This window comes from Nycticebus coucang, chromosome 12 (assembly GCF_027406575.1).
Source record: "Nycticebus coucang isolate mNycCou1 chromosome 12, mNycCou1.pri, whole genome shotgun sequence".
Taxonomy (NCBI): domain Eukaryota; kingdom Metazoa; phylum Chordata; class Mammalia; order Primates; family Lorisidae; genus Nycticebus; species Nycticebus coucang.
The window spans coordinates 21,001,107-21,025,457 of NC_069791.1; the positions used below are offsets into that span (position 1 = coordinate 21,001,107).

At 38.3% G+C, this 24,351-nt stretch overlaps 1 protein-coding gene, 1 non-coding gene and 1 pseudogene across 4 annotated transcripts in view; 2 read left to right on the plus strand and 1 right to left on the minus strand.

Annotated features, from left to right (window-relative positions):
* NELL2 (neural EGFL like 2) overlaps positions 1–24,351 on the plus strand; it is a 376,415-nt gene that overhangs the window by 92,305 nt on the left and 259,759 nt on the right. For all 3 annotated transcript variants that reach the window (XM_053555545.1, XM_053555546.1, XM_053555547.1), the window contains 6 exons: positions 14,294–14,467; positions 14,557–14,653; positions 18,355–18,427; positions 18,543–18,625; positions 19,452–19,580; positions 21,009–21,111. In XM_053555545.1, coding sequence (XP_053411520.1) covers positions 14,294–14,467; positions 14,557–14,653; positions 18,355–18,427; positions 18,543–18,625; positions 19,452–19,580; positions 21,009–21,111 — 659 coding nt within the window. The remainder of the gene's footprint in view (positions 1–14,293; positions 14,468–14,556; positions 14,654–18,354; positions 18,428–18,542; positions 18,626–19,451; positions 19,581–21,008; positions 21,112–24,351) is intronic.
* LOC128563039 (uncharacterized) lies at positions 1,525–1,628 on the minus strand (annotated as a pseudogene).
* On the plus strand, positions 17,618–17,724 carry LOC128562879 (U6 spliceosomal RNA). Its single transcript, XR_008373578.1, has one exon. It is a non-coding gene; the product is annotated as a U6 spliceosomal RNA (small nuclear RNA).

The window sequence follows — 24,351 nt, forward strand, 5'->3', positions numbered from 1 at the left end:
GGAATGTTTCTTGGTTAACTTCTCAAAGCTATTTTAATAGTGATTCCAAAATCTGAGAATAGAACACAATAGGTGTGTGCATGGACATGGGTGCATGTGCACAAATTCACGCAGTAGTAAGACAACCTTGTATACGAATACAGATGCTTACATACTTCAGATGAACTCAGAAATGTATTGAGATAATGCAACTACAGGACTAAAGTAGGATTTTATATAGTTTGTGAATATACAATTTTTTTTATATAACCTTTGGCATTACTGTGTCATGCAATCTTCTATGTTTTGTACTTTATACATGTGATTTACTCATATTAGAATATCTTTGTCTTCATTTCCTTTAATATAAAATTTTTAAACAAATGTTTGCAATTGTTAGAATTGTCTACTAATGAACCTGTAGGAATCAAGTGAAAAGCTATGTTATAATTAATATGAGGCTTAGTGAGATGATTGTGTACATGAATGTATGTGTGTGCGTGTGTATGTGTACACATAGAAAAGCAGTGACACCCTTTGTTGATAAAATATGCAGGTAGATGAGTCACTAGTTATATTGTTGGTGTACAATGACTTTAATGATCTGTTTGGCAGCATGATTTTCTACTTTTGCATGTGACCTACAATAAGGTAATTCTGCCACTTTTTCACTATCCCTCACACACCTACATGTACTCACTTTTGTTTTTTCCAATTTAAATTTCAGTTCATTTTTAGAATTTTTCTCACATAGAGACCATTATCTTGCATGTCTTATCTTGTTTCAGTCTTTGCTCAGCAGAACCCAAACCTATTAACTCCGTTTCTCTGCCAATTGTACTCTTGTAGCTGAAGTTGGCTATAGAAAAACACAGAACCTTGCTGACTGATCTCACTTTAAATGTATCATTACTTACCTGCAATGAGCCCTAATGCTCCATATTTTCCTAGTCCATTCACTCTCATTCTGCTCATTGACCATTTTATACTTTCACGTCTTTCCTTATGCTTCTGTTAATACCCTGTTTTCCCGAAAATAAGACATCCTCCGAAAATAAGACCTACTTACAGGAAAGATAAGACGTCCCCTGAAAATAAGACCTAGCGCATCTTTGGGAGCACATCTTAAAATAAGACACTGTCTTATTTTCGGGGAAACAGGGTGGTACCCTCCCACATCATCACTTAACAAATAATGTTGAGTCCCATAGTGTGTCTACAAGTTCCTCACTACTCAGCCCGCCCTGCCTTCATCTTTCTGGTGTGTTTTTTCTTCTTTCTCTCCTTTTACGTAGGATTGGTATCCATGACCCATATAAGGGCAGCTCCTCCAGCTGAGTATTCACTTCTATCCCTCCTCAAGGCCATTCACTACTCCTTCTCTTCCATTTGTTTGTTTGTTCCTCCTCTGTTGGATCTTTCCATTGGCATACAAAGATGCTCTAATAAACAAACAAACTAAACTGACACCCTCCATTGACCTACTTCCCCATGACCTATAGCCTCTTCTCTGTTGCTTTTGAGCTATCTCCTATTCCCCTCCTGTCACTTTTGAGGTAGGTGGCAATGCCTTAACCATATGCACATTGTCAGGCTCGAGGGTGTCTTCCATTCTGGTCAAGGGGTGTGCTAACCTTCTCTTGTATCACTTTTGATTGCACCCACTTCAGTCAGGCTTTGCACTCTCTATTTCACTAAAATTCTCTTGTCAAGGTCACCATTGTGTCCATGTTGCTAAGTCCATTATTCAGTTCTTAGTTCTCATTCTTTGAACTTTGAGCACCATTTCACCAAGTTGGTCTCAAACACCTTCTTCACTTGGCCTTCACAGATTTCCTGCTGAATTGACTCCTAGTGTTCTAACTCATTCCTCCTCATACCCAGACATCTCAACACAGGATTGTTTACTGTACTCTTTACTTCTTTACTATACAATAACTCTTCGTAGGTGATCTTCTGCTGCCATGGACTAGGAAAATGGGCTAAGAAAATATAGGGCATTAAGGGCTCATTCCAGGTATGTAATGATACATTCAAAGTGAGATCAGTCAGCAAGGTTCTGTGTTTTTCCATAGCCAAGTTCAGCTACAAGAGTACAATTGGCAGAGAAATGGAAATGGATCTATCTAAATCCTATCTCTATGAAACAATGATTTTCTAGTTTTTTTCTTGTTTTTCTCTTTGCCCTTGGACTCCAGGCTAATATACCCAATGCTCAACTGCATCTTTGTTCGAATGTTTAATTGGAATATCAAACTATGCATGTCAGAAGCCAAACTCTTCATCCTCTTCTTCAAACCTACTCTTTTTCACACTCAAACCTTTCCCATTTCAGTATATGGCATCTTCTTTCTTGTAGTTGCTCAGTGAAAAACCTTAAAGTGTTTCTTGATTCCTAATTCACCTGCATACTAATCTTGAGAACATTTTTGGTGCCTTTCCTTCAATACATCTCCAGGTTGATCACCATCCCAGGACCAAGCCATTGCTAACAATAATATTCAATCTCACCTCCTTGCTTTATGTTTTGCAAACCCTTACCCTTTATACAGAGTATTTCTGACACTGAAGCCAACTTGATTATAATGAAACTCAATGCGAAAAATCCTGTTAAACAATGAGGCCCTAAGTGGTCTGCTTCCCTTTCTGATGCCTTTCAAACCTAACTTCCTACAATTCTGCTCCTTGCTCATTTCATGCTGGCCATATAGACTTCATCAATTTTCCTTGGACTTTTTCTGAGGTAGGCTACTGCCTCAAGGTCATTGTTCTCTTTCTGGGTCACTGATGTCACTTTCTCAGTAATGCCTTCTTTGAAGTCCTGTGTTAAATATTACCTTTCTATAATCTGTATTCTTCTTTTTTCTTCTTTCTGTGATTTTTATCACCACATAACCTCTAATTTCATGTGCTTTGCTTATTTGTTTATTTGTTTAGGTAGGGTCTCACTCTATCACTATGGCTAGAGTTCAGTGGTGTGTGAAAATAGCTCCCTGAAATCTCAACGTCCTGGGCTCAGGGGCTCCTCCTTTTTCAGCCTCCCACTTAGCTGGGACTGCAGATGCTCAGATAATTTTTCTATTTTTTTTTTTTTTTTTGTTAGAGATAGTATTTCACTTGTGCTCAGGCTGGTCTCAAATTCCTGGCCTCATCTGACATTTCTGCCTGGACCTTAAAAAGTACTCAGATTATAGGTGTGAAGCACAATGTACAGCCTATTTATTATTTTTTACATTTTTAGAGACAGAGTTTCACTTTGTTGCCCTCGTTAGAGTGCAGTGGCATCACAGTCTATTTATTTTATTTTAATATAAAACCAGTGAGGGCTGGTATGTTTATCTCTTTGGTTTACTCCCCTATTTCTAGACTCTTGAACATAGCCTAGAAGAAAATAGACTTTCAAAGAAATATTTGTTGAATGAATAAATAAGTGAATGAACATAAGAAATCACTTCAAAATGTATGTGCCATGTCAACTAGGAATTTTATTTCCAGTTATTTATTCCAAGATTATAATTATAGCAGTATACAAGGAAACAATTATTAAAGCATTTTTATTAATAATTAAGTGAGATAAAACTATATATTCTCTACATGGAATTCTGAAGTTCCAGCACTCCCCTCCACTCTCACCCTGTGTTCTGGAAGCCTGTCTCCCATGGACTCTAGATTCTTGGGCATTTTCTTGAGAGGTGTGGACGAGGTGTGGGCTGTTGCAGGTCTGTGTTGATTATGTGGCACGGGTGTAAAGAGAAGACAGTGGACCAAGACAGAGAAAGAGAAGTGGTGTCCCGCAGTATAGAGCAGCGTTGGCAGCAGCAGGAACAGTAGGGCTCACACCCCTGGGGATATTTTGGAGAGATACTCCCCGCCTCTCTTGGTAAGCAGAGAAAGCCAGGCATCTACTCCAGTGGCAGCCATGGGAGCAACTGATATGGGACGGAAACTTAGGCCCCCTGACACTTTAACCCAGAGTTACTGATTCATTAGGATTGGACAGAGACCAGCTGAAAACAAGACAGAGCCACTTAGTCCCACTACACCAAGCAGGTCCCCAGTATCTCAGGACGTAAACTGTATGGGTCCTTTGCAAAGCTCTAGAGGAAAAGGTAAAGACACCAGTCCCAGCTTTTGGGCAAAGGGCTCGTTAATCCCTACGCCAGGAGCCCCCAACCTAACTTCACCTTATCTGCTCATCTACCCAAATGGTGTAAAATAATCATGGGGCAGAATCAGCGGGAAAACTCTAGCAACCTGAATAATTAGAGTAGATCAACTCCCCCAAGGAATGACATGGCAGACACACCAGAAGATCCCATTCATAAATAAATGGCTGAGATGTTAGAAATTGAATTCAGAATTTGGATTGCAAATAAGATTAATAGAATGGAGGTAAAGTTGGAATTAGAAATTCAAGGAGCATTTTCAAAAATTCTCAAGAATTCAATGAATTCAAAGACAAAATCACCAGAGTTTGGCACATTGAGACAAGAACTTGCAGCCCTCAAAGATCTGGGAAATACAGTAGAATCCCTCAGTAAAAGAATGGAGCAGGCAGAAGAAAGGATGTCTGATATTGAAGACAAAGCTTTTGAACACTTCCAAATGCTCAAAGAGGAAGAGAAGTGGAGAGCAAAAACAGATCATTCTCTCAGAGAGCTCTGGGACAATTCAAAGAAAACCACTATTCACCTTCTAGGAATTCCTGAATGTGATGAGGTTGCTTTGAAAGGCCCAGATGTTCTAATTCATGAGATAATGGTTGAGAACTTCCCAAACATGGCAAGAGATTCTGAAATTCAGATAGCAGACAGTTTCAGAACCCCAGCACGACTCAACCCAAATAAAGCATCTCCCAGACACATTCTAATTAACTTTGCCAAAGTTTATATGAAGGAGAAAATTCTGCAAGCAGCCAGATGTAAGAAAACCATAACCTATAAGGGGAAGAATAATAGAATGACTGCAGATCTCTCTGCTGAAACTTTTCAAGCTAGAAGAGGGTGATCATTGACCTTTAACCTCCTAAACAAAACAACTTGCAACCCAGGATCCTGTATCCAGCTAAACTGAGTTTCATTTATGATGGAGAAATTAAATACTTTAATGACATTCACATGTTGAAGAAATTTGCCATAACTAAACCAGCTCTCCAGAATATTCTCAGACCTATCCTCCATAACAACCAGTGCAGTCCTCTACCACCAACGTAAACTCAGTCAGAAATTTTTGATCAAATTACAACTTCCACAGTGGCGAAAGGATTAAAAATGTCCACTGGACTTTCAAAAAACTCGATACCCAAAATTTTACCAAGCTTATCAATATTCTCCATTAATGCGAATGACTTAAATTGTCCTCTAAAGAGGCACAGGTTGGCTGACTGGATACAAAAACTCAGGCCAGATATCTGCTGAATACAAGAATTTCATCTTACCTTAAAAGATAAATAAAGACTCGGGGTGAAGGGATGGTCAGATATAATTTAGGTAAATGGAAATCAGAAAAATCAGGTGTGCAATTTTATTTGCAGATACAATAGGCTTTAAACCAACAAAAGTAAGAGAAGATAAGGATGGTCAATTCATATTTGTTAAGGGTAACACTCAACATGATGAGATTTCAATTATTAACATTTATGCGCCCAACCAGAATGCACCTCAATTTATGAGAGACTCTAACAGACATGAGCAACTTGATTTCTTCCAGCACCATAATAGTTGAGATTTTAACATTCCTTCAGCAGTGTTGGATAGATCCTCCAATAAGAAACTCAGTGAAGAAATTTTAGACTTAAACTTAACCATTCAACAATTGGATTTAACAGACATCTACAGACCATTTCATCCTAACAAAATTGAATACATATTCTTCTCATCAGCTCATGGAACATCCTCCAAAATTGATCACATTTTAGGTGACAAGTCTAACCTCAGCAAATTTAAAAGAATAGAAATTATTCCTTGCATCTTCTCAGACCATCATGGAATAAAAGTTGAAATCAGTAACACAGGAATCTGCATATTCATGCAAAAACATGGAAACTAAATAACCTTACGCCGAACAATAGCTGGGTCACAGACGAGATTAAGAAGGAAATTACAAAAATTTTGGAACAAAATGATAACGAAGGTATGAATTACCAGAACCTCTGGGATATCACAAAGGCAGTCCTAAGAGAGAATTTTATAGCACTGCAAGCTTTCCTCAAGAGACTGGAAAGAGAGGAAGTTAACAACTTAATGGGACATCTCGAGAAACTGGAAAAGGAAGAACATTCCAACCCCAAACCCAGCAGAAGAAAAGAAATAACCAGAATTAGAGCAGAATTAAATGAAATTGAAAACAAAAGGATTATACAACAACTCAATAAATCAAAAAGTTGTTTTTTTGAAAAGGTCAATAAAATATATAAACCTTTGGCTAACCTAACCAAGAAAAAAAGAGTAAAATCTCTATTTTCATCAATCAGAAATGGCAAAGATGAAATAACAACAGATTACTCAGAAATTCAAAAAATCCTTAATGAATATTACAAGAAACTCTATTCTCAGAAATACGAAAATTTGAAGGAAATAGACCAATACTTGGAACCACGCCACCTTTCAAGACTTAGCCAGAATCAAGTGGAAATATTGAACAGGCCTATAACAAGTTCTGAAATAGCATCAACTATACAAAATCTCCCTAAAAAGAAGAGCCTGGGACCAGATGGCTTCACGTCAGAATTCTACCAAACCTTTGAAAGGAACTAGTACCTATACTATTTCACCTTTTCCAAAATATAGAAAAAGAAGGAATACTACCCAACACATTTTATGAAGCAAACATCACCTTGATCCCCAAACCAGGAAAAGGCCCAACAAGAAAAGAAAACTATAAACCAATAGCACTATTGAATATTGATGCAAAAATATTCAACAAGATCCTAACAAACAGAATCCAGCAACACATCAAACAAATTATATACCATGACCAAGTGGGTTTTATCTCAGTGTTCAAGGCTGGTTCAATATACATAAATCTATAAATATAATTCAGCACATAAACAAATTAAAAAACAAAGACCATCTGATTCTCTCAATTGATGCAGAAAAAGCTTTTGATAATATCCAACATCCCTTCATGATCAGAACACTTAAGAAAATTGGTATAGAAAGGACATTTCTTAAACTGATAGAGGCCATCTACAGCAAACCCATAGCCAATATCATATTGAATGGAGTTAAATTGAAGTCATTTCCACTCAGATCAGGAACCAGGCAAGGTTGCCCATTGTCTCCACTGCTTTTTGACATTGTAATGGAAGTCTTAGCCATCACAATTAGGCAAGAAAAAGCGATCAAGGGTATCCATATAGGGTTGGAGGAGATCAAACTTTCACCCTTTGCACATGATATGATTGTAAATCTGGAAAATACTAGGGATTCTACTACAAAACTCTTAGACGTGATCAAAGAATACAGCAGCATCTCAGGTTACAAAACAAGACTCATGAATCGGTAGCCTTTTTTATATACCAATAATAGTCAAGCTGAAAAAACAGTCAAGGACTCTATTCTTTTCACAGTAGTGCCAAAGAAGATGAAATATTTGGGAGTTTACCTAACAAAGGACGTGAAAGATCTCTATAAAGAGAACTATGAACCTCTAAGAAAAGAAATATCTGAAGATGTTAACAAATGGAAAAACATACCATGCTCATGGCTGGGAAGAATCAACATTGTTAAAATGTCCATACTACCCAAAGCAATATACAATTTTAATGCAATCCCTATTAAAGCTCCACTGTCATACTTTAAAGATCTTGAAAAAATAATACTTCATTTTGTACAGAATCAGAAAAAACCTCAAATAGCCAAGACATTACTTAGAAATAAAAACAAAGCAGTAGGAATCATGCTTCCAGACCTCAGATTATACTATAAATCAATAGTGATCAAAACAGCATGGTACTGGCACAAAAACAGAGAGGTAGACATATGGATCAGAATAGAGAACCACAAGATGAACCCATCTTTTTACTGTTAGTTGATCTTCAATAAGCCAATTAAAAACATTCAGTGGGGAAAAGATTCCCTCTTTAACATGTGGTGTGTGAACTGGCTGGTGTCCTGCAGAATACTGAAACTGGACCCACGCATTTCACCATTATCTAAGATAGACTCTCACTGGATTAAAGATTTAAACTTAAGACATGAAACTATAAAAATACTAGAAAAGAGGGCAGGGAAAACACTTGAAGAAATGGGCCTGGGAGAATTATTTTCTGAGGAAGACCCCCTGGGCAATTGAAGCAACACCAAAAATACACTACTGGACTTGATCAAACTAAAAAGCTTCTGCATAGCCAAAAATACAGTAAGTAAAGCAAGCAGACAGCCTTCAGAATGGGAGAAGATATTTGTATGTTATGTCTCTGACAAAGGTTTAATAACCAGAATCCACAGAGAATTCAAACATACTAGCAAGAAAAGAACAAGTGATCCTATCTCAGGGTGGGCAAGGGACTTGAAGAGAAATTTCTCTGAAGAAGATAGGTGCAGTTTACAGACACATGAAAAAATGCTATCATCCTCAATAATCAGAGAAATGCAAATCAAAACCGCTTTGAGATATTATCTAACCTCAGTAAGATTAGCCCACATCAGAAAATCCCAAAACCAGAGATGTTGGTTTGGATGTGGAGAAAATGGAACAGTTCTGCACTGCTGGTGGGAATGCAAATGTTCATTTTGGAAAGATGTTTGGAGATGACTTAGGGATCTAAAAATAGACCTGCCATTTGATCCTTCAATTCCTCTACTAGGTATATATCCAGAAAACCAAAAATCACTTTATATCAAAGATATTTACACCAGAATATTTGTTGCTGCCCAATTCATAATTGCCAAGTCATGGAAGAAGCCCAAGTGCCCATCGACCCATGAATGGAATAATAAATTGTGGTATATGTACACCATGGAATATTATGCAGCCTTAAAAAAGATGGAGACTTTACCTCTTTCGTGTTTACATGGAAAGTATCTCAAGAATGGAAGTAAAAGTATTCAATGTACTCCGCCCTAGTATGAAACCAATTTATGCTTTCATATGAAGGCTATAACCCAACTATAGTCCAAGAAACGGAGGAGGGAGTAGAGGATGGGAAGGGGAGGGGAGCAGATGAGTGGAGGAAGGGTAATTGGTGGGAATACACCTACAGTGCATTTTACAAGGGTGCATGTTAAATTTACTAAGTGTAGAGTGTAAATGTCTTAACACAGTAACTAAGAAAATGCCGTGAAGGTTATGTTAAACAGTTTGATGAAAATATTTCAAATGGTATATAAAACCAGCACATTGTACCCCATGATTACATTAATGTACACAGCTATGATTTAAAAAAATAATAATTAAGTGGAATAGTAATAGGACATTGGATATTAAATAAATTATGATGTAGCTATCCTGTGAAATACTATGCATCCATTTAAATAGATGCCTCTTTGCCTCATTGACATGGAAAGGCAATATGTGTGGTTAAGTGAAAAAGACTGCAAAGGATACGTACAGAAATGCTAATACTTATCATCTCTTGCTAGCATGATAACTAGAAATCTTAATGTTCTTCATGCATTTGTACATTTTCTGCAATTTTGTCTAATTATAACTATTATTTTATTTACAAAAGGTCTCTGTGTGTTATAAAACCAAGTTGTCAGTCTTTAGCAACTAGCCAAAGAGAAACTTTCTGCTTTTTTTTCTATTGGTCAGGAATACTTAGCTGGGAGTCCATGAATAGACTTTCCGTGGAACATGTGACCTTCTTGTAAGCGACATGTTTTCAGGCTTGCCTATGTGCATTTTAAGATCATCGAAGCACTTCATCTTCCTCAACCTTACAGCAACATGGTTTTGTGTTAGTCTTTGATAAAATATAGAGGGCTCATTTTTCTTGAGCCTTCCATTTTTTGAACCTTTCTTTCCATGTTTTTCTCTAACATCTACCTCCGTGTTCCTAATCCCAAATGAGTTGAGATAATGAGAGGGCCTAGGATTATGGCATACTTACCAGTGGCTTATTTTTAACTCTAATTCCTGTGGATATCTCTGAGCTCTGGAGTACATTTATTATCAATGTTTTATCATGTCTCCTTTTTCTTAATCCTCATATAAAACACATCTCAACTTTATATTTTTTGAAAGATATACAATGCCACTAAATTCCCTTTACCTCTAGGATCACAGCTCTATTATTTCTTAGAATTTCTTTCTATCTTACTGGCCTCATCATTAATAGTTACAAATTACCTCCATTTTATGAGTGGGCATCTTTCCTTTAATTTTATTTTAATCTTACTTATGTAGGGTAATAGAATCAAGAGATTGTTATTAAAGCCATCACATTGGATGCCGGGGCTTCAATCACAAATTAATTCTTTCTGCTATTGATCTTTTCCCTTGATGATATAATTTTACCTCCTACCTCTGTTATTCATGAAGAAGTGTTGTTATTCTCATTGATCTGTCTATGTTCCACTTCTTGCAGTAAGACTTCTATAGTATTGTTATTATTAGCTTTGAAATGTCCAAACTTAATTTATACTTAATAATGTGGGATTCTTAAAGATCTTTAAACTTCAGTGTTGTTTGCCTTGTTTGTTGACAGATTCTCAATACCTATAGTAAATATTGGCTGGCGTAGCTGAACTGATAAATCATTGTTAAAATCTTCTTTGCCTTATGCTTTAGCATGAAGAAGCCTTTTTAAATACATATGAAGTGGTCTGCCTTTTGAAGTTATACATTGTTGGTTGTTGAATGTATTCACACAACCAGATGACCGTTTTGACGGGCATATCATGGACAAGATTGAAGCACTGTGATTTGGGTGGATTCTCATGAAAATACTTTCTGTCCCTGAGATTCACACTTGTTTAAGTTATAATCCATCTCGAAAATTTGCTGCTATTTAAAGAGAATGCATAACTATGTTATATGAAATAGAAATGATCCTAATAACATGTGTGAGTGCTCACCCCTTACCAGGAACTGGGCAAAGTAAGTGCTACGTCTCTCATTTAATTCTTGAAATAGTCACATAAGGTTACAAGTCTTATTATTTCTATGTGCTAGAGGAGGAAAATGAGGTTGAAGAGAATTTTTAACTTCCCCATTATCCCAGGTAGTAAACTTCAAGAGACTCGGAGGCCTCTTAAATTACTGCATTATACTGCCATGCTGATGACCAGATCTCATTAAAAACAAACAAGTTAACAAAAATAGAATCAAGATAGTTCCAACAAGAGATGCCAAAAAGTATACCTTTTGGTCTCCATTCTCCCATCTCCCATAACATCTGAGAGAATCACTGGAAGGGGCAAGGTGAAACTCAATTTTCTACAAGAAATGAACAAAGCCACCTAATTCACAATAGTTTGGGTTCTACCCCTGGAATTCACTTTTTACATTTTGTTGATTATTCCAGATCCCCCATAAAACCCAGTGCTGACAAGTAGTCTGTTCTGTTAAGAGTGGATTAATCTCTTCTTTTTGCTTCTAACTTCCTTCTCTTGGTTTCTGCATTTTCCCACTTAAAACTGTGTTCAATTTGCTTGTTGTTTACCGAGTTGACTGTAGGCAGCTGGGCTTTATAGATGATGCCAATTGGGATTACTGACTAATAATAAGAATAGTTACCATTTATTGACTTCTTACTGTATTTTAAGTCCCTGGATTTATATGGCTTATTATACCCAATCCTCATTGTATAGATAAGGAAACAGACAGTGAGAGGTCAGGTGCTCTGCTCAGGTCACAAAGGATCATGAGAGGCTGAGCCAGGTTTTCAATTCCAAAATTGAAGTGCATGTCAAATCAATTCCTGTGCATGTATCCCTTTGTAATATGCCATTCATGATCTACACTGATGGCATATTTGTCACTAGAAGTGCATGTGGCTTTTTTTTAGGTGACTAATTTACAACTAGGTTGTAACAGCTTAATGTACTGAGATAATCTGATCATTTTTCTATTTAGGTTTAATTTAAAGCAGCCGAGAAATTCTCATTTCATGTTGTGTGCAACCTTTTTGTCAGATGAGACGTGACCTTATTTTTATCCTTTGATCTTGACTTGTGAAGGAGGTTGTTAAAATGAATGATGTCCTGCCACTGTTGCCGATTTCTCTGATGCCTAATTTTAAATTAGTTTATATTTCTGCCAACGCAAAGGATATTTGAATAACAAGGGCATAAATTATTATAAAGGGTAAACTTTAATTCTGATTCTAGCTGCTACTCAGAATTATGAATAACAAATTGGGGAGACATGATATGTTCAAGTGTGACAGAGTATTTTATTGGGATATAAATGGGAGTTTTAATTTAAGGTAGTCAATACTCGTTAAAGACAGAAGAGAATGTAAAGGATAATAAAAAGGTTGAAAATCCACATAGTTCCATTATTCAATTACTTTAAAAAGTATTGATACATTTTATTCCAATTACATATTTTCCCCATGGTTACACTGGTTTAAATGTATAATTTAGATCTCTTGCTTATAAGGTGATTTTTGAAGATGGTGAATGGAAGGGCAGCTTATAAAACCGATGGGAAGGAAATTGGGGCATGAGAATTTGGGATGGGCAATAACCAGAGGTGCCCTGGTTGGCCAGTAAACAGGAAGCAGGATGCATATGACCATGATGTGACTGGCCAGCATGCTGCTGACATCAGCGCAGTGTGGCCCTAGCCTCGCTTCCTTCCTCCCTGCATTTCATCAAGATTCTGAGTGTGAAGAAAGAGCATCTGATTGGTTGGAAGGTTACATTCTGGTCATGCCCTCTCTTGTACTAGGGCAAGAGAGAGGAAGGATTTGACCCTTTTTCTTTTCAAAATGAAATGGTAGCTAATATTTACTAACTGTTCTCAGTGTGTTCTTGCTTTTCTTAAATTAACTTATTCAAATCCTTATAAAAATCCTATCATGCAAGTAGTATTTATATCCCCATTTTATAGTGGAGTAACCAGATGTGGCCCAGAGAGGTGAAGTAGCTTACTGCCCCCTGGGAGGGGTTTGTGGTAGGAACCCAGCAATCTGGCCTTAAGGTTGGGTGCTACTACTCTGCTCTGATGAGCCTCGTTGTGGGGGCAGGGAGCATCTATCCAGTGGGGTACGGTGGAATAGTTTCTGAAATGAAAAAATAAAAAAGAAAGAAATACACTTTTTTTTACTTTAGTTTACTTATGCCAAAATTACATATGCTTTTAATATTTCCATGTAGTTTCACGTGTTCATATGGTTTTGTATATCTTAATAGTGACTAGTTTTAAAGACAGTTCATTTCAAAAATATCACAAGCAAGTTATGGATTGACTCCTTTCAACTTGTTTTCCTGCTATTAATGATAACTAATGTTTGTTGAGTACTAGCCACGTGCCAGGCATTCTTCTAAGTTCTCTGACATGCTCTGGCAGGGGAAAGGCGGGTTCCATCTCATTACTTCCAGTTGGAGATAGAATCCAGATTCCGCAGTTATACTTCCCTTGTCTATCAAGGGGGAAGCCTCTTTAATTTCTGGGTGGAGGTTGAAGTTCCAGCTTCTCAAATGGTCTCTACGGACGCTGTGGTAGGGACAGTATCATTACTCTGGGTGATGGAAAACTCCTGATGCTCAACTAGGTGTCCTTTAAGAGCAATGCCGGGGGAAAGGGAGCCAGGCTTGTTCTTCCACGTGCAGAAGGAAGTCCAAGTTCCTCCTTATATGTTCTTCACTAATCCTGCAGGGGTTCTCATACCACCTGACGGGGTTAAAACCCTTGCCTTTATGCCTGGCCTTCTCTGTTATCACTGTGCTGCTGGGGGCCTCGTTTCTGCCTGAAGAGGGTGGAATTCTAGACTCCTCACTTAGCTTTCATTGGTGTGGTTGGGGGTTAAGGCGCCAGTTTTTCTGTGGTATTTTGACTGGAATGGAGAGGTTATTATCTAAAAGTTCCTTGCTAGGCTGCCCCATCCTCTCCTTTGCTTAGAGAGAGCAGGTTTTTGTTGGGGATTTTTGTTCTACATTCATTGGTATTTCCAGGTTGAAGAAATACCAGGTCTTTTACAGACCAAGAACCCAGGGAACTCAATGCCACATTGTTCTCTGGGTCCTGATTTTCCTTCGTTTCTCTCTCATTTGGACTCTGTTTATGTTTGTTTGTAATGTCTAGTTGTACTTAGTGAGAGGAATGGGAAAAGTACATCTGCTCCCTGTATATCTGGAGACAGAGGTCACCTGGATCATTTTCAACTGGATTTCATTATGTCCCTTCTGTCTCTTCTCTGCAGGTACCTGGAGCTGGAAAGCAGCGGCCACCGGAATGAAGTCAGGTTGCACTACTGCTCGGGCGCCCAGCACCCCCACACGGAAGTGTTCCCTTACATCCTGGCCGACGACAAGTGGCACAAGCTCTCGTTAGCCATCAGCGCCTCCCATTTAATTTTATACATCGACTGCAACAAGTCAGTGCAATGTCCTCGTCTCGGGGAGTGGAAGAGTCTAAGACACAACTGTCCACTCATGCTCTTTCTTTGATGCTTCCTTTTTCCAGAATTTATGAAAGGGTGGTGGAAAAGCCCTCCACAGACTTGCCTCTGGGCACAACATTTTGGCTGGGACAGAGAAATAATGCACATGGATACTTTAAGGTATATTTTGGATAAAATCTGAGCATAAAGTATAAATGTAAATGCTTGATCTTCTCAGGAATTTGGAAAAGTATATTTTGCTTTTCATGGTGTGAAACAAAATGATTTTATTTATACTGTTTTTTGATTTGTGTCTTTTCCTGTTTGTTTTCAATTTGTTTTTAATTTCAGATTAATATGAGGGTACAAATGATTAGGTCGTTTGCACTTGTTAGGTATAGATCAAGTTTGTAGTTGAGCCCTTCATCCAGGGGTGAACTTTATATCCTTACTTTGTGCCCAGTGAGAGCTCACCAGTCTCCCTCCCTCCTCTGCCCTCCTCACCGCTTGAATTAATTGTGTTTTTCTCTTATGTGGGGGTGTGTGGGAGTGTAGTTGTTTATCTACACTCCTATCTCCCTAAACTCAACCAAAAAGAATTAGAAATTTTGAGCAGACAAATGCCAAGCATGGAAATTGCAACAACAAGATAAAATCTTCCAAAAAATAAAAGTCCTGGACCAGATGGTTTCACACCAGGATTCAACTACACCTTCAAAGAGAAGCTCATACCTATTATTGCATAACCTATTCCAAAACACAGAGAAGGAAGGAATCCTCCCCAACATGTTGTAGAAAGCAAATGTTACCCTGATACCTAAACCAGGAAAGGACCCAACCAAAAAGGAAAACTACACACCAATATCATTAATGAATATTGAAGCAAAAATATTTAATAAAATCCTAGCAAACATGGCCAGGCATGGTAGCTCATGCCTATAATCCTAGCACTCTGGGAGGCTAAGGCAGGTCGATTGCCTGAGTTCACAGGTTCATCACCAGCCTGAGCCAGAGTGAGACCTTGTCTCTAAAAATAGCCAGGCGTTGTGGTGGGTGCCTGTAGTCCCAGCTACCTGGGAGGCTGAGGCAAGAGAATGATTTAAGCCCAAGAGTTCGAGGTTGCTGTGAGCTGTGAAGCCACGGCACTCTACTGAGAGTGACATAGTGAGACTCTGTCTCCAAAAAAAAATAAAGAAATAAATTTTTAGCAAACAGAATATAGCTACACATTAAAAAATTATACATTATGATCAAGTGGGCTTTATTTCAGGGATGTAAAGTTGTTTCAACACACATTAATCAATAAATGTAATTCATCACATAAGCAGAAGCAAGAACAAAAGCCATATGATCTTTCAATAGATACAGAAAAAACATTCAACAAAATTCAGCATCCTTTTCTGACAAGTACACTCAAGAAATGGGCACACTTGGGACATCTCTTAACCTGATACAGGCCCTGTTCAGTATGATACACAGCCAGTATCATACTGAACGGAGCCAGACTGAAAGCATTTCCACTTAGACCCGGAAGCAGGCAAGGATGTCCACTGTTGTTTTCTGTTTCTTTCTTTCTTTTTTTAACCTGAATGTTATATTTCATTTAGCTGGCAAATATTATTTTTTCTTCTTTTTCCAAGGAGTTTGTTCTTCAACAATACTGGGAGGATAACATGTCATTCTTGAAATTAATCATTAAAGTAATAAAAATCTAAAACATCAACATACAAATAACTGTCCACCACTGAAATATTATCTTTGATGATACTTTATAGGGATGTTGATAGAGGCTGGAAAGCTTTTTAGTATTTATTATTCATAGTTTCTTTGTACTACAGAAAGAAAGAAATGCACATATGTGTACAAATCTGTCAACACAGAAAGCAGCTGTAGTTTACATCCTTTTCTTTACTATGTACTTAAGAGATAGCACTCCATGGAATTTCATTCTTAGAGAGGATCTAAAAGATCCGTTTAAATAGAATTGCTGGACTACAAGCCCATAGCATAACCAGTGACTGTGACAGTGTCTACAATAACGGAAGTGGCTCAACAAATGGTAACTGCCTCAAGAATGGGAGACCGTATTTCCAGCTCATGGATCTCGAGGTGGAGTAGGTACTAGTAAATTTTAAATTGTGTTCTAAGCAAAGTTTATAATTCTAGGAAGATGTTTTAAAAACTCACTTAAACAGTGTTCCCTAGAAATTGGGTGTTTTAAATTTATTCTGTCTATTCCTAACCCTCTCCATCTTAATACAGGGTCATTTTCCCTCTTTGATGTAATTATAAAATGCTCAGAGAGGTTAAGCAACTTGCTCAAAGCCAGGCGGTTAGTAAGTAACACAAGTAGAGCATTGATTCCCTGCTTGCAAATCCTGAAACTCAGTGTTCCTTTCCCACGAAAGGGATGGCAGGTGTGTACTGTGAGGGCCAAGTCTCTTCTCTGTTTAATCGTGAATATCTTTCTCATGCAGCCCAGATGCGGCCTTAGAATCCTCACACATCAATGATGTGTATGGCTCTAGGGGTCACTATCCTTACCGCAATCTGTGAATGGCGTCCAGTAGAGCTGTGCACTGTGCAAGCTACATCACTGTGTGCGGTGGCCTTGTTTTCATGTGGCTGTTCTAAGTGGTGGGAGTTTGTTCACAAGTTGCCTCCTCAATCCAGGCATAGGCAATCAACAGATCCTGTAACTGTTGCACAGTATACTGAGTTATCATTCACACTGACACGTGCTACTAATCAGATGAAATACGGCGAGAATACTGGTCAACCTTAGTAGGTACACTCAGAATTGTCTTGATGTCATGTTGTTACTGTTACCCCTGTCATTAGATACTCTGTATTTCTCAAAGGGATAAGGTGAAATGTCAATTAAAGAAAATATAAGGGGTGGTCACAAAGTCTGTGTTCAATTTCCTTTATGGCCGCCCTGTATAAGGCTGACAAAGGAAGATGGGGTGGTGGATAAAATGGGCAACTGAAGCGTGTCCGATGACTTCGTTTCCAAGCTACCATTGGCCTTCACTGTAAGAGCCCAGCAAGCCGGGAACTAACTATACCTTGATGACTAAGGGTGCATGCAGATTTTGCATATAAACATGTGATGAAGCCTTCTGTGTAAAATGGGTTATTTCAGTGCCCACTTCAGCAGCACATGTACTAAAATTGTAACGATATGGAGAAGATTAGCATGGCCCCTGCGCAAGGATGACATGCAAATTCGTGAAGCGTTCCATATTTAAAAATAAATAACTACATAAATAAAATGGGTTATTTCAGATGGCAGTTTAAAAAACTTCAGGCTAAACTTTCTGTCCTCCTAAGGACTCATCACTGAATCTTATTGCAGCTGTTCAATTAATCTATTCTCCTTTCTGAATTGAGAAATTAGTTTTGAAAGATCCAACAGAAAAACAAAAAATGCTCAAATGAACGTACTCTCCTGACTCAGTTTTCCTATCTTTTTATTTTAGTTGATTACAGTTAATTTAAAGTTGGTATCAGTTTCAGTATTGGGGAAACTGGAGTGTTTTTCAGGTTGTTTTTTAAAGGTCATTTTTGAGCCTCACTTCAGTGGCTAACTAAAAATAACTTCTCAGAACAACACAACCAGTGCCTCTTAATTATATCCTGACATTTAATCTTAAGGCTTTAAAAATATTATCAATAAAAGAGAACATGGGTAATCAACTATTTTGCTTGATGAATTTCTTTCCTTTTGGTATGAGGTTGAAGTAATATATTAAGACTCTTTATTCAGGAATTTTGAAGAGTCTGCTTTGTAATGTTTTCCTTCATGAACTTGACTCTTGAACATAATTTGGGTAAATGAAAGTAATATGTCTTTTTTTTTTTTAATTTTTCACACGCAGGGTGTAATGCAAGATGTGCAATTACTTGTCATGCCCCAAGGATTTATTGCTCAGTGCCCAGATCTTAATCGCAGTAAGTCTATTATTTCTTGCACTGTGCAATTCCTATGAATGAGTTGTCAGCATAGACTTAATCAGATTTAACCCCTTACAGATACAATTTGACCAATGTTTGTTTGTAATTCCAGCCTGTCCAACTTGCAATGACTTCCATGGACTTGTGCAGAAAATCATGGAGCTGCAGGATATTTTAGCCAAAACATCAGCCAAGGTAAAAACTACTCGGAAATACAGTGAGGAAGCTCAAAAATCCTTGAAGTGCCTAATATTTTCTTTTTTAACCATAGATTTTCACCTTTCGGGCTTTTCTTATACAATACTTCTTGGTAGGACCGAATCTAAATCCCTGCTTAAGGAAAGGGCTTATAAATATTCAGACCTTAGCTACCTGTATAACAAATGTTTCTGTAAATCAGGAAGAGGCAGATTACCTGGTATACACTGCACACTACAGTAAGATTTATTGTTTAGTTTTTAGTATTTTTTTTTAAGCTTTTCATTACAAGCAAGGAGGTAGGAGGACAGTATTAGGAATATGGACACCGGAACTGTGTCAAGGAAATGGTCCCATGAATGCTTTTTATTGCTGTGTTACAACTGTGAGATTATTATAGAGATTTGCCTACAATTTCACCTTTTACCGTGTTGTATGATGTATGATTTGTTTTTTATATGATACGAATTCCAAATTGTATTTTTTCATTTGAGTAAATATACTGATAAAATTAAACTTCTTTTTAAGATGAAAAATGCTTCCTGCGTTTTAGGTGATGCTATTTTGAATTAGTCCTTAATTTGTGTCTTATAAATTCTGTTTTTTGTTTCTAAGGCAGGGGACCAATTTGCCACCAAAGGAAGAGGAGGAAAGGACTCTTTGTTTTTAATTAAAGGCTTAAAAAAATAGTTATAACAAGTGGTTGATGGGCACAGCCATCATTGCAGCTATGCACTTGAAAAATTTAGATGTCTGCTGAAGTGTTTTGCATTTCTCTGTTGCTGGAATGGTGAGCAATGTAAACCCTTCCTTTGTGCCACAGCTGTCTCGAGCTGAACAGCGAATGAATAGATTGGATCAGTGCTATTGTGAAAGGACTTGCACCATGAAGGGAACCACCTACCGAGAGTTTGAGTCCTGGACAGATGGCTGTAAGAACTGCACATGCCTGGTATGGCTTCCATCTGAGTTCAGTCTGAGTGAACTCAGATTCCCCCGCTCTTTAAAAAGTTATTAAAATAATGTAATTGTGAAGATTTCAAGACCCATTTCCTCAAGACCCAACACCAATGCGCCAGCAAACCTAGTCACATCTAAACAATTGCATGTTGCATTATTAAAGATGCTTTCTAGCCTGTAAAGATGATTATGGTTTGGGAATGCTATAAGATTTAGGTTTATTGGTATACATATGAAGTTAGCAATGTAAATTAGGTGAGGAAGGTGATTCCTGAAGGATTCTATCCTGTTATCCTTGACATTTCCAGAGATTTTCCTCTTGTGTTTTTATTAATGCATATTAATGAGGCTAAATTATACACAACATTAAATATTTTGTCCAGATTGAGAGATATAAACAAAATACGGAGTTTAAATAAATGAGACCATCATTAATAGTTTCCTAATATGGTGGAATACATGTCATAGAGTATAAATGAATGTGATTTTTCTAATTGGTCACTAATAGACTATTCTATTGCATTATTGTTTTCAATAATGTGTGCATTTTTCAAAGAAAAGTTCAAAACAGATTTGGTTTCCGTGTGAACTCATCTTTTAAAGCTGGTTTTCTGAGAATTCAAAGACCTACGTGAATTAGCCTTTGAAGAAAATTTCCCCAAGTTTTATTCACTTTATTCAAAAGAATATCATGTTCAGAAAAAGATCAAGAGGGGTTCAGAAATAACTGTGTGTGTTAGGTATGTGATTTTTATGGCAATTATGTGAAAATTATGACATTTTACAAATACAGTAAAGCCTTCCTACACTTGTTAAACGGGGATAAAAATTGACAGGATGTGATAGAGTGAGGTCAGTAAAATGACTGGGAAAGTCTGGGCAGCCAGCTAGTACCTGGGAGCTCTGCATGACCTACAGGAATCAAATTCCTTGTAGTCCTGCCTCAGTTTAGCTCTTTCTGATGGTGAGGCACAGCCTCGTCTTCTGGTAGTGATCTGTCCTTGGGGAGATTCTCCTGGGTGTTGAGACAGGGACTTCCCAGATGTCAGCAGCTGTTCCAGAAAGCTCCTGGTTTGGTGGTTCTTATTTTATGAGTAATTTGAGGATGTTTGGGTGAGCCAGGCTTCCCCTCAGCCTGCCATATCCTTTCTGATTGTGCCCTTCCCACCTCCATGTTCTTATCCACATCCCAACAGAAGCAGAGTGCTCTAGCTCAGTTAGGATACATTGCTGGGTAGAAGATGGGTGCCACGCCAGTTGTGTTGTAAGTCAGCTTGTATTACTGTGGGTCTCTGTGTCATGGGTTTTACTTACAGTAATGCAAGAGGATAGTGGTATTTATGACACGTTCAGAAATAGAAATCCTTGAAGACTACCCATCTCCCACTTGGAAATGCTTTCACTATTCTTTTCTTTTCAGAACGGAACCGTCCAGTGTGAAACTCTGATCTGCCCGAATCCTGACTGCCCACTCAAGTCTGCTCTTACGTACGTGGATGGAAAGTGCTGTAAGGAATGCAAAGGTGAGCGGAACTTTTACGATGAACGCTTGTTTTGGTGAAAGCAAAGCTTTGTATGATAAATATTCACTCTACATTGGTGTAATGTGAGGCAAGCTAAGTAGCTTTCAGAAATTTTGGAGATAGTAGGAATACGTTCTCTGCTATGGTCAATGAAAATGCTATTTTTCTTTTCTAGCAGTACAATTTTTATTTTCTTGGAGGAATATATTCAGTATGGTGATGGTAGTAGGAAAGGTGTGTAAGATGTGTAACTTACTGGAAAGCATGTCACCTGTTGTATTATTTGATATAAGTACAAGGATAAAGGAGGGTCCATACTCAGTTATAATCTCCAAGGAAACTCACGATGCATGTTGAAGTGACCTTCAATAGCAGAGGACACCCTGGTTCCTTAGGCCAAACAACAGGAATCCACATTATTATAGGATCGTCCAGTGTGGCTGGGGACCTTGTCTTTAAACTCAGAAAAAATGTCTCATACTGTATGAGGAAGCCCTCCCGCCTTTCAGCAGTCATGGTCTAGCGACTCATTCATTCTGCCCAGAAATGCTCTTTGAATCATCTCTAGTTATCTTCAAATGGGTTCTAATCATTCGTTAATTAACAGAAATCATTTCATCTGTATTACTAATACTTTAAAAGACTTCGCTCAAAGCCTTGTTAAAAGGAGCATTTAAAATATTTATCTATTTTTATACAAAGGAGTAGTAACTTATCTGAACACTAAGTTGTTAGAAAGCTTTAGAATATACAGAGCTGTGTAAATGGGAGCGTATACGTATGTGTGCACTCACAAAGACGTACAGGGAATGGGGGAGGGGAGGGGACGGGAGGGAGAAAGGAAAGGGAGGGAGAGATAAGCAAAAGAGAGCAAGGAGGAGGAGGCCGGGAGGCTACCATCTGCCTTTGTTTACCCTGTCCCTTTACTACTGCCGCCCCTTACTCTTGGCTACATTGTATCCAATGTGCTACTGCTGAGAGTGACAAGTTAGCAGAGCAAAATCAGGAAGTTGCCTTGGTAGCCCTTGGGAATCCTCAACAACTCTTTTTTTTTGTAGAGACAGAGTCTCACTGTACCGCCCTCGGTAGTGTGCCGTGGCGTCACACAGCTCACAGCAACCTCTAACTCTTGGGCTTCCGCGATTCTCTTGCCTCAGCCTCCCAAGTAGCTGGGACTACAGGAGCCCGCTACAACGCCCGGCTATTTTTTTGTTGCAGTTTGGCCGGGGCTGGGTTTGAACCCGCCACCCTCGGCATATGGGGCCGGCACCCTACCCACTGAGCCACAGGCGCCGCCCTCTTTTTTTTTTTTTGCAGTTTTTGGCCAGGGCTGGGTTTGAACTTGCCACCTCTGGTATATGGAGCTGGTGCCCTCCTCCTTTGAGCCACAGGAACCGCCCCCTCAAGAACTCTTCCTATTTGATTTTATTAGGCTTTAGTTAAAGCCCAATCCCTTTCATGAACACGTGCTAGCTTAGTCAAACAGACGTGGCAGAATAAGAAAGGATTAAAAATAATTGTTCTAAGTCACTGGCTAATGTCCTTGGTAAGAAGTTATCTGAGTTTTTCCCTGAACTTCTCTTAATAATGAGAAGCTTAGTTTTCTTTGTAAGTAGTTGGAGGTAGGAGGAAGAAGGACCATACATGGGGGTTTATATTCATAATATAAATGGAAATTTATACTTTCTTTTGTCCTTATTTCCACCACTAATTCTGTGTTGTTGCCTATGAATATGATTTATTTGCCTTAAATGATTTTATTGATACAGGCTGATTGGAATAATGGGCCATTCTGATGGACGCATTAGACTGAAGTGGCGAGTTTCAATTCTGACCTTACTGTCTGTCTCTGTTTCCCAGAGTAAGCTGCCTACTAAATCAGGCTCATGCTTGAATTCTTCCCAGCAAGAACGGAGTTAGACTTACTAAAATGATAAACTATTTTCAGATTCATTAATGCAGAGTGTTTCTGGAAGATTTTGGTGTTAATGATTGAAAATCGACTGTTTGCTTCATTTATAAAATAGTGCAAGCTGGAAGTAGGTAATCAGTGAACAGATAACAGCATCACTGGGGAAAACAAAAAGCTGACGTACTCCAAGCCTCTCATTGTAGACAGCTAAAAGATAATAAAGAGAAAGCGACTTTGTCGTTCTGGTCACATCCAGTGATATGGCAGATAAGTGCCATGGAGTGTAGGGTTTATTTCCATGTTTCCTTGTTATTTAGAGATGTGGACTTCTTGTTTTAATGAATTTAATATTGTACTAGAGCTAGCAAGACATTTCACTCCACACCCATAGATTCTTTTTCCCTAAGGGAAATAAGCATTTAGTTCATATGGTGAAAATTCGTAGAGATATTTTGAGAAGGAGTCTCCTCAAAGGATCATTTTAAAACAAGTCACTAATGATATTTCAGAAAATGTGCTTCTGAAAAATCTGATACAAGACAAAGAACATGTTAAATAAATGTTGTCGTCCCCTAACCGACTTGTTTGGATGTTTGCAGATTTTCATACGTGCTGATAGTAGGCAAGCCAAGGGTTCCCGCGTCCATGATGTCTTGTGTGGGCGTGTGTGTATAGAAGTCGCTGTCACATAGAAAGAGAAACCATCTCATTTTTCTATGTTAATTTTCGTAGTAGTATCACTGTTACAATTTATGAAAACTTAATTTTAGTGGAAAAGAGGTTCATTTCTATCTTTTTACTCCTTTAACTGCAAACATAGGCCCTCCTCCTGCTTCTGGCCTTCATCCTATCTTTGAAACTCTTCTGCTCATTTGCCTTTTTAATGACAAGCATTGATGAAATATATTTTTTGGTGAGAACTACTTAAAGAGATGATCCTTTGTCGTTCTAAAGCCCTGGCTTCTGAGGACACGTGTGCTAACAGCTGAACGTCACTCTGCCGAGCCCGGGATGAGGCGGCCTAGCGCCTGCAGCTGTGGCTGTTGGTGTGCTTCGCGGAAGCTTTCAGGCTGCCTTCCTCAGAGTTGTTTGTAGAGTCCTGGGCAGTGTTATTTACAGTTTCCTTTGTATTTTCCCTCAGTAACTTCCATTGCAGCCCTTTTTCTGACTATAAATACTGATGAATACCAAGAAAGCTGTTCTTCTGGGAATGAAGTCACAAAGAACCAAGCCTGTCCCTTTTCTTTGACTCTGCATAAAGAGATCTTTGGTAGAAGCGTCCAAACTTTTCCTTCCTCTGCCATAAGGATGTGATAGAATTAAACAAC